This window comes from Vipera ursinii, assembly GCF_947247035.1.
Source record: "Vipera ursinii genome assembly, chromosome: Z".
Classification (NCBI taxonomy): domain Eukaryota; kingdom Metazoa; phylum Chordata; class Lepidosauria; order Squamata; family Viperidae; genus Vipera; species Vipera ursinii.
Genome location: NC_139517.1, coordinates 107,280,256 through 107,290,277, shown reverse-complemented (window position 1 = coordinate 107,290,277; position 10,022 = coordinate 107,280,256). Strand labels below are relative to the sequence as shown.

At 37.6% G+C, this 10,022-nt stretch overlaps 1 protein-coding gene across 2 annotated transcripts; it reads right to left on the bottom strand.

Moving 5' to 3' along the window:
* Positions 1-1,789: 1,789 nt before the first annotated feature.
* CLDN12 (claudin 12) lies at positions 1,790-9,181 on the bottom strand. 2 transcript variants are annotated; one of them, XM_083378056.1, is made up of 5 exons: positions 9,084-9,160; positions 8,176-8,211; positions 5,952-6,034; positions 4,924-4,986; positions 1,790-3,864 (listed from the first exon to the last, which is right to left on the bottom strand). In XM_083378056.1, exon 5 carries the CDS (start codon positions 3,840-3,842, stop codon positions 3,105-3,107), a length of 738 nt encoding a protein of 245 aa, XP_083234182.1. In that variant the 5' UTR covers positions 3,843-3,864; positions 4,924-4,986; positions 5,952-6,034; positions 8,176-8,211; positions 9,084-9,160; the 3' UTR covers positions 1,790-3,104. The 2 variants fall into 2 exon arrangements, with proteins under 2 accessions (XP_083234182.1, XP_083234181.1); XM_083378055.1 differs by lacking the exon at positions 5,952-6,034 and having other exon boundaries at positions 9,084-9,181.
* Between the last annotated feature and the right edge of the window lie 841 nt (positions 9,182-10,022).

Sequence of the window (10,022 nt, the reverse complement as noted above, 5' to 3'; positions counted from 1 at the left end):
TCACTCTTAGTCCTACTCATTGGTAAGATGAGAACTGAAGTAGTAGAAGAAGAAGTGATCAGAATGCAGCTATTGTATTTCCATAAGATTTCCAAATTCTCCAAAAGACAATAGAAATTGAATACCTAAATGGGAAAACTGAAGAAGCAGTATTGTTATTCGTTTGTAATTGACAGCACATATAAGTTAAAACCTGTCCTGCATTTTGAGGCTGTTCTTTATGTGTAATTCTCATGAAGTGCAGCTATTTGAAGGAAATTGTATTCACTTCCCATTTATGAATTTCACTTAAGTGCAAATATAAATTATTTCTAATATTCTTTTTAGTTGTAAACAATGCAAATATCACTGATGTTACATACCCAACATTTTGGAGAAATTCCTCATTCAAAACAAAGCTAAAAGCTCTCAATGGCTCAGACTGATGTACATATAATTGGAATGGTAAATGCAAAATAAACATTAATACAAAACAATTTCCAATAATTTGCCTACAGAAATAGATATTATAAACAAAGCTTTGCTTTCTTTATCACATTACTATTTTACTATTTAAAGCAAATAAAGTAATATCCTTAGAAGCCAATAAGAAAGATACAAGATTTGGTTCAATTTCCAGAATATATTTAAAAGCTTTTGTAAATTCTTATTCGCTTAAAAAAGAGATCAAATAGCATACACCAAAGTCCATATCTGCTTCTGGTACTACTTAAAAAGCAGTAAATTCCAGAAACTGGGGAAAAAATATCCATCTGAAAGTATCTCAGGAATAACAAAACAAAATGAGATCTACAAACCAAGCTTATATGCATGTAACAATATAGCAAGTGTTTTTAATGATAAGCTCATCTTCAAAACTGTAATATTATATAAAAATATTCTATACTCAGTGTAATTTATTTGGAACATGGCTTTCAGGAATCCACTTATAAAAAGTAACCCATAAATGTAATTCTATTTTTTTTAAAAAAAAATATCTAAAATCAGAAAGGCATTTTTCAATAGAGTAGGCAAATTTTCTAAGTTAACCAATATTTAGAATACTTACGATTTTAAGTATAAAGGAAAAACTCACATTAATTATAAAAATATTTGATAATAAAGGGATATAGAAGCCTAAGTACAATTGCTGTCCAACTGATCTACATTTTTGACTTTGCCTCCATAATCAATCCTGAGACTATTGTGATATTGATAATACACTACTCATGTGCTTTGCCTGTAAACAGACTTTTACATAACTTCCTTTGCTGGAAAAAAAAGCTTTAAAACTTTTCTTTAAACAAACAAAATATTTCTTAGGCAATGCAGTTTTACTCCCATTAATTATCATTACGCTTCTTTAGAACTGGCAATCTTTATAGGAGCAAAAGATCAATCATTAAAATGTTGACAAATATATTTTGTATGTGCATAATGAAACAGAAGAATAGGTACAGGACTGAATGTGTAGATAAACTATTACTTTGCATACTGAATGTCAAGCTATTACTGTACAGCAGACATGTCAAACACAAGGCCCGGGGGCCGGATCCGGCCCGCGAAGTGGTTTCATGTGGCCCACGAAACCATCCTGGAAACAGTGAGGGAACGGCCCCCACTGCCTTGGTCCTGGCCCTCCTACTGCCAGAGACCCTCAGATCTGTCCCACTCCTGCCCAGGCTCCCATAGGCACCCTTGATGCGAATGATGTAGAGCTGGCCATACCCACCCAGTAGGCCATACGCACTCTAGCCACACCCACCCAGTAGGCCATGCCCACCCTGGCCACACCCACCCAGCCCCGAGGGCAACCGCAATGCTGATGCGGCCCTCAATGAAATTGAGTTTGACACCCTTGCTGTACAGCTTCAGACAAAATTAGTTTATTTGTAAAAATAAGAAATGACTATCAGTGAAGAAAAGATTTAAACTACAAATGTTTCGAATTAGAGGAATACAAGTAGTCCTTGACTTATGACCACAATTGAGCCCAAGGTTTCTGTTGCTAAGCAAGGTAGTTAAATGAATGTTGTACCATTTTCAATCTTTCTTGCCAGCTGTTAAGTAAATTACTGCAATTAATTTAGTAACACGTTTGTTAAGTGAATCTGACTTCCCCATTGACTTTGTCAGAAGTTTGCAAAGGGTGATCATATGACTCCGGACACTACAACCGTTATAAATGCATACCAATTGCCAAGCACCCAAATTTTAATCACACAACCATGGAGATGCTGCAATGGTCATGTGAAAACTTGTCATAAGTCACTTTTTGCAGTACGATTGTGACTTCAGTCATCAACCACTACATGTAGTCTGGTAAGAAGTACAAGTAATCCTTGACATATGACCACAATTGAGACCAAAATTTCCTTTGTAAGTCATTGCAGTTATAAAATGATTTAAGTAAATCATGTGATCATCAAGCACCATGCCCAACTGACGTTTTTAATTGAAAATCGACTGGGAAAGTAGTAAATTGTGATCATGTGACTGCAGGATGCTGCAGCCAGTCATAAATGTAAGCCGGTAGCCAAACTCCCAAATTGTGATCACATGACCACTTATGTGCCAGACATAAGTGCAAGGACAGGTTGTGAATTATTTTTTTCTGGGGCCATTGTAATTTTAAACCACTTGTTTAAAAAATAGTTGTAAGTCAAGGACTACTTGTACTTAAATGTTTCAACACTGAAAAAAACATGATAGCATTTTTCATACTATTATTTTATGGAACAAACTTGAGTTCTGCAAAAGTAAAATGATACTAACATTTGTTGTTTATAAATTTATAAAAACTGCTGGTTTCAGAGACCCTTAAAAATTTGCAGTTACTTCTAAGACTAGTATTTCAGCCAGCTCATTACTGTTTCTTATCAGTCTAGATCAGGGGTAGGCAACCTACCCCTGGCTGGCTCAGGACTTCTGGGAGTTGAAGTCCACAAGTCATAAAGGAGCCAAGTTGCCCCCCCTGCTCTAGATAATGAAAGTAAAAGTCACCAAACTACAAACCCTTGCTATAGTTGCAGAAGTTGCTAAGCTGTGGGAAAGCACTTAACTTGTAAATGCTAGCATAAAGGGAGAACACGCAAAGGAATGCTTGGCTTTCTTGACCCATTCTTTTAAGAAGTACGTGTAACCACAGGAATGTCAATTTCAATGGCAGAGTGCCGTGATCGTGCAGAATATGGTTGGGAAGCATAGCTGTGCACACTAGGGGCATGCGAATATAGAGGCTGCCAGAAAGGGGAAGGTAATGTCTTGCATGCACAATACCACAGGCATAAGAGAATAGCTGTAAATAATAAGCCACCTGCACTGGCAATAGCAATGTAAACCGAAATGTCAAAGGTGAAAACAGGCTCATATTTTTGATTCAGCTCTCTATTATGAAAGATGACCCAGATTGATGGTATCAGGCAAATGACACATGCAAGAAGAAAGAAAAGGCCGGCCACAAGATGGCAGCCTGCACTGTTGATAAGGCATCTGACCTGCTTGATGTTAGGCACAGTGGATACAAAAGCTGTGTTACACATGCCAATTAAACAGAGAAAGAGGGCCAAGACTGTGGTCAACATGCTAATGGGAAGAGCTAACTGGAGGACACGCAAATCTAGCTGATCAACTGCAGTGTACCACTCAGTGTCATAAATGACACAGTCTTTGCTCCCATCAGAGCGAACACACTTAATCCACAGCCCAGTGTAAACGGTCACATTCTTTTCATTTTTGTTAAAGGTGTAGAGTCGCATTTGTCTCCAGTTTGGAAGCAGTGCAGCAGCAATGAGTCCTGATAAAGCAGCTGTTCCAGAGAGGAAGGCTAGGACCGTTGCAGCATGAACATCCCGGCAGCCCATTGTAATCAGTAAAAAATGGTTCCTGGAAAAGTTGGGAAAGAGCACCAAGTTAACTATACGAAGATCATTTCAGTGTGATGAAAAACCAAGAAGAAATGGTGGATTCAGCTGACTTTGAAATTGGCATCAGATTCCTTACTGTAAATGATTCAGTATTATTAGTGTATCACTAATAGCATTGGTAAACCTCACCTTATGACCATAATGGAACCTGCCCATTTACAGCTGCAGCTCACGATGGCTAACTCATGATGGGAGATTTAACTCCCATTCTTACTCTCCTCAGTGAATTGTTAAACAAATACCCTGGTTATTAAGTGGAGCTGAGTGCCCCAGTGGTGGGGGAAGGACTTGGAGGCCTTGCACAGGCCCAGGTCTTCCTGCTCCAGTCCTCCCATACCTGAGACATATGGTTCTTTACTCCCTGTCCTTCAGGATTTCCACAGGCGTTATCCTGCTCAGAAACTGGCCATTCAGCCACAGAAGGGAGTCTAAAGAAGCCATTGGTTCAAAAAAGGGCAGGTAGAGCCTGTAGGCCAAGGCATACTTCCCGTCCACCAATCCAAGGGACTTGCGGGACTCGGCCTGCTTCCAGCCAGGCCACTTAAGGCAGCCTAAAACTGGGCAATAGAAGCCACCAGAGCAGGAGGCTGTTAAATCTTTTAGACCTCAGCCTACTTCCCATTCAGCCTCCCAGGGACTTGCAAGTCTTGACCTACTCCACATCCAGCTCCAGGGCCCAGCAGCACCCAATTTACCTTTTCTGATTTTTGCAGAGGAGTCTGGCTGATGCAATGCAAGTCTCAGCTTTCTTCCAAAGCTGCAAGCCTCATGGCAATTTCGTGCTATTCTGCAAGCAAGCAGTATTTCTCGAGAGACTGTTGGGGGTTCTATTTTTTTAAGGAGGCTCCACAAGCAAACAGAGCATAGCTGAGAGGCCAGCTTTGGCGTAAGCTGAGGCTTGCGGGGACCCAACAGGATAGTTGAAGGGGAGGGGCACTGCACTTTCCTGTGGTTAGTCATAAGGGTGAATAATGTCACAGGCAGTGAAGTAACTGTAAGTTTGTAGCAGGGTCAGTACCTTTGGATGGTCTGTCGTAAATTCAAACAGTTGCCAAGCAACCAGCTATAAGTCAATGGTTATCTGTAATACAGTAAATTTAATCACAAAAAGTGTATTTAATGTAAATAGTCAATGTAATTATTTAAAAGTTTTTTACAGCCAAAAGCCCTTATTTACTTACTTGAAAATAAGCCCAAATGAATTAAATTGACTGTCAAGTGAATGAGCATATTAAATAACAATTTCTACTTGCTGATCTATATGCAGCCACACATTTAATGACAAGGGCATGTAATTTTAATACAAAAAGCTATCTTACAGTAAAATAATTCTTTAAAAATGCTCCCATTTGCTTGACTGTTAGATACAAAAACACAGAAGCTTAGCATGAAGCCCAAACTTAACTTGGAATCCTCGTTTCTGCAAGAATGCAAAAGAATGTTGTTAACCAAAGCAACTATAAAAACAGAGACTCAATTACCAAACACTTTTCTATTTGTAATTTTAGATATAGGACAAGTAGGTATAGAATTTTCTATCTGACTTTCTAATTAAAACTAATTTGCATTGATCTAAACCTAGCCATATTATTATTCAAATATGAGCCAAGATAAGTACTATTCTTCAGCCTGAGAATGGAATTTAATCTAAAGGTGTAATTAATGTGGGTTAGATAGCATCACCACCAGATGGATTCGTAGCTGGCTGAGAGGCCGTACACAATGTCTGGTCCTTAATGGAACTGTATCTACATGGAAGGAAGTGTGTAGTGGGGTGCCCCAGGGCTCTGTTCTGGGCCCAGTGCTCTTCAATATCTTCATTAACGATTTGGATGAGGGGATAGATGGGGAACTCATCAAATTTGCAGATGACACCAAGCTGGCAGGAATAGCCAATACTCCAGAAGATAGGCTTAAAATACAGGAGGATCTGGACAGACTCGAACACTGGGCGCTATCTAACAAAATGAAATTCAATGGTGAAAAAAGTAAGGTTCTACATTTAGGCAGGAAAAATCAAATGCACAGTTATAGTATAGGTGGTACCTTGCTCAATAGTAGTAACTGTGAGAGGGATCTCGGAGTCCTAGTAGATAATCACTTCAATATGAGCCAGCAGTGTGCTGCAGCTGCCAAAAAAGCCAACACAGTGCTAGGCTGCATTAACAGAGGGATAGAATCAAGATCAAGTGAAGTACTAATACCACTTTACAATGCCTTGGTAAGGCCACACCTGGAATACTGCATCCAGTTTTGGTCACCACGATGTAAAAAAGATGTTGAGACTCTAGAAAGGGTACAGAGAAGAGCAACAAAGATGATTGGGGGACTGGAGGCTAAAACATATCGGGAACGGTTGCTGGAATGGGGTATGTGTAGTTTAATGAAGAGAAGGGTGAGGGGTGACATGATAGCAGTGTTTCAATATGTTAGGGGCTGCCACAAAGAAGAGGCAGTCAAGCTATTCTCCAAAGCACCTGAAAGCAGGACAAGAAGCAACGGATGAAAACTAGTCAAGGAGAGAAGCAACCTAGAACTAAGGAGAAACTTCCTGACAGTTAGAACAATTAACCAGTGGAACAACCTGCCTCCAGAGGTGGTGAATGCTCCAACACTGGAGGTTTTTAAGAAGAGACTGGACAGCCATTTGCCTGAAATGGTATAGGGTTTCCTGCCTGAGCAGGGGGTTGGACTAGATGACCTCCAAGGTTCCTTCCAAATTATTATTATTATTATTATTATTATTATTATTATTATTATTATTATTATTATTATTATTATTATTAATTCAGATTAGTAAAAGAACTCACATATGTATACCAATGTTTCTAGAGCAAATATAACTATATTTTGAGTCAGTGGCCATGTTTGCATAGATTTATAAAATAGGATTCCACTGAAATTCAATTTATTATTGCTAAGCTGAATATTAGCATATTTAGCCCATTCACTCACATTTTGCTGCTCCCATTTGCATGACTGTTAAACATACAAAAACACAGAAGCTTAGCATGATGCCCAAGCTTACCTTGGGATCCTTATTCTGCATGAATGCAAAAGAATGTAGATAACCATAACAACTATAAAATACTTCAATTCTATTGTAAAAAGTATCCATAAACAGTAAAATATCTAATTTCAGACATTATTGTTTCTAAAGTTCTTTTCATTAACCTGTTGGCATTAGCAAACTTCTATTTGACATGCCTGCCTCTTTACTGTTTTTAACATTCTTTTTCAATTTACAATATTGTTGTACACAGATGCATAGTTGTACTGTACTTGTGCACTTAAACTAGACATAACTTAAATATTACACTGAAGGAGAGCTGTCCATTGTCATTTTTAACATTCATGATAAGCTGATCAATTATTGTGTAACCTAATTTTGGATTAGAAGACTTGAAAACACTTTCCTCTCAACTATTTCACTCATATTTTGATATACCAAAATACAAACTGAAGCTAAGATGCATGCTATGTTCTTCAGTTTATCCTGCAAGCGCTAAAATGAATGAAACTGACAATCCCCAACTCCTTATATAAAGAAAACATAATATTTCAAACCAATTTGTGCATGCAGGCAAAACATATATTATTATAGATGTTAAATCTATAAGATTAAGTAGCACTGACATATTCTTCATTATCTTTCTCCAAGACAGTATTATCTTCTCAAGGGCAATATTTTATGTGACCACTTTACTTTTTCTCATGCTCCTCAACATTATGTTGAAGGCACATTAAAAATTAGTTTTATCATTTGCAGGCAGCAAATCCCTCATTCAAGGGCCTGAGGCATGATTTTTCTTAGCTTCCAGTTGTGCGTATATACATAACTATATTGTAGATATTGTGGATATATACGTTGATACCGAGAATTCAATGCCAAATATGTAAAGCATTGCATAATGCTATTGAAGACCCAGTCCCTAAATATAGTAAAATGCAGTTGTCATTCTTTTTAACACAGAAAACATATTGAGAATCAAATATATTCATTAAACTTTTCTATAACTTCATGTATATACCATTACCCTTAAACTGGTCATCTACCCCCCAAAAAATCAAGTTCATAATTCTAAGTATTCAGAATCATTTGAAGAGCATAAAACTAAGCACAATGTTTTCAATATATCTCAAATCAGAGTATGGAACCAAAATGTGACACAGACCATGCACACCTCATTCAGCCCCCACCATATCAGTTCTATACAGTATATAATTAACAAAGCCAGGAAAACATGTCACAATATGGTAAGACACTTACTTGTACACTGTATCTAACTTTCTTCAGTTCTAATTACTGTAATCAAGAAAAATTAAATATCATATTATCAAACTGAAGCACTCAAAAACAACTAAATAAAAACAATTTTGTTTGCATTACTGTTTATGGCTAATGATGAAAGTAACCCACAGTAAGCTACAGAAGATGAGTTAAATTATGATTCAGGACAACATATAAATACCTATTTGACACATACAATTAACAGACAATATAATTATGAGTTCTACCAACCAACTTGATTCATCTTGTGCCTCAAAGCAGCCAGCCAGAAAATTTGTAAAGACTATTTAAAGATAGGGGTGTTACCCTTAACATATTTATCCAGTTTCAATTTTAAGTCCATCTAAATCAGATCCCATGACAACTTGTGGCACCAAATCTTACAAAACGATAACTATGGTATATACTTTTTCTAATCTATTCCACCAAACTTTTTCATAGGATGGCCCCTAATTTTAAAGAAGTATTTTTTTAATAAAAAAGTGTTTCTTCCAAGTATTAGAATATTTGGACAACAGGCTCTACTAGGCAGGCAACAGGTTCTCCTCCAGATGTTGCTGAACTACAATTCCCATCCGCCTCCCATAGTCCATGCTGGTTTGAAATGCTGGATCCTGTGCTTCAGGAACATATCTATCATCAGTTACCCCATCTTGCATTGGCTGATAAGCCTGTGACAATGAGACTCACTCTTGAATAAACAGACAACAGTTGCACTAACCAAAAATCGTAATAATCATTATACAATCCCTCACCCATATGAATATAACACAGCCCTAGCGGTCTGGACCGGTACGAAACAAAGCTTAATTACTGTATAATGAAAATTGGTATCTTTGTTGATAGACAGATAGGCAGACAGACAAAGCAAATTTCCCCTTTCTAACCTGCTTCCCACGCACAATGCACACAATTACAAACATCGAATCCATCTTCGATCTCCCGGATTTTCAGGAAGTGGCTGCCTTTTCCAGGTCTGCCCAATGCTTCCTGGGACTGTAGTCTCTCTCTACAGTTCTCTTAAGTTTACACGTGCTTCCAAAGACTACAATTCCCAGGATCCTCTTTCAATAGCTATTATTGAAGCCTCTACCTTCCGGGTTGTAATTGAGGCTGCCCTTTCAGGACCGGATCGGGTTTTTGTTGTTATTTTTCAAAAAGGAAGGAGTTTGGGTGAAATGAGCTGCTATCGCCTTCGAGATTTATAGTAGTAAGGACTAGTTTACTGCGTTTTTTTTTAAAAACCCACATGAATTCTGCAGATTGATTTTTACCCTAAAATATTAAAATCGATGTTTAATCATAAAACATACAGAAATTGCAGTCTTTATGGCGATTTAAGTTGCATTTTGAAAAGTTTTTAATTAACGTTAATTAATAAAAATAAGGGGAGAAAAAAGATTAGTTCCTGCAATGCATCCGTGGATCTATTATCGATCTTAGTAATAGTAATAGTAGTAATAGTAATAAAAGTTGGAAGGGACCTTGGAGGTCATCTAGTCCAACCCCCCGCTCAGGCAGGAAACTATACCTAATTCCTAATCCCAAATCAGCTATTGCTTTAAAACTTGGCTAATGTTGGTTCAAATTAGAGTTGTGAAATCTGACAGCTCAAGATAAACCTGTACTCACCTACGGATCATAGAGTTGGGAGAATGTGAGCTGTTTGGGTTACACAATAGTAGAATTCTTCATTTTAGGAATTTTAGGAATTTTTAAAAAGGGCAAGCACACATAGCCAAATCTTAGATCTGGGGAAAGTTCACTTAACATTTTATAGGAAAGTAAAATGGGAAGTCTCATCTCACACAAATCTAAATATGGTG

Excerpts from the sequence above, each read along its gene's own strand:
- CLDN12 (XM_083378055.1), bottom strand. The coding sequence starts at position 3,842 with ATGGGCTGCCGGGATGTTCATGCTGCAACGGTCCTAGCCTTCCTCTCT.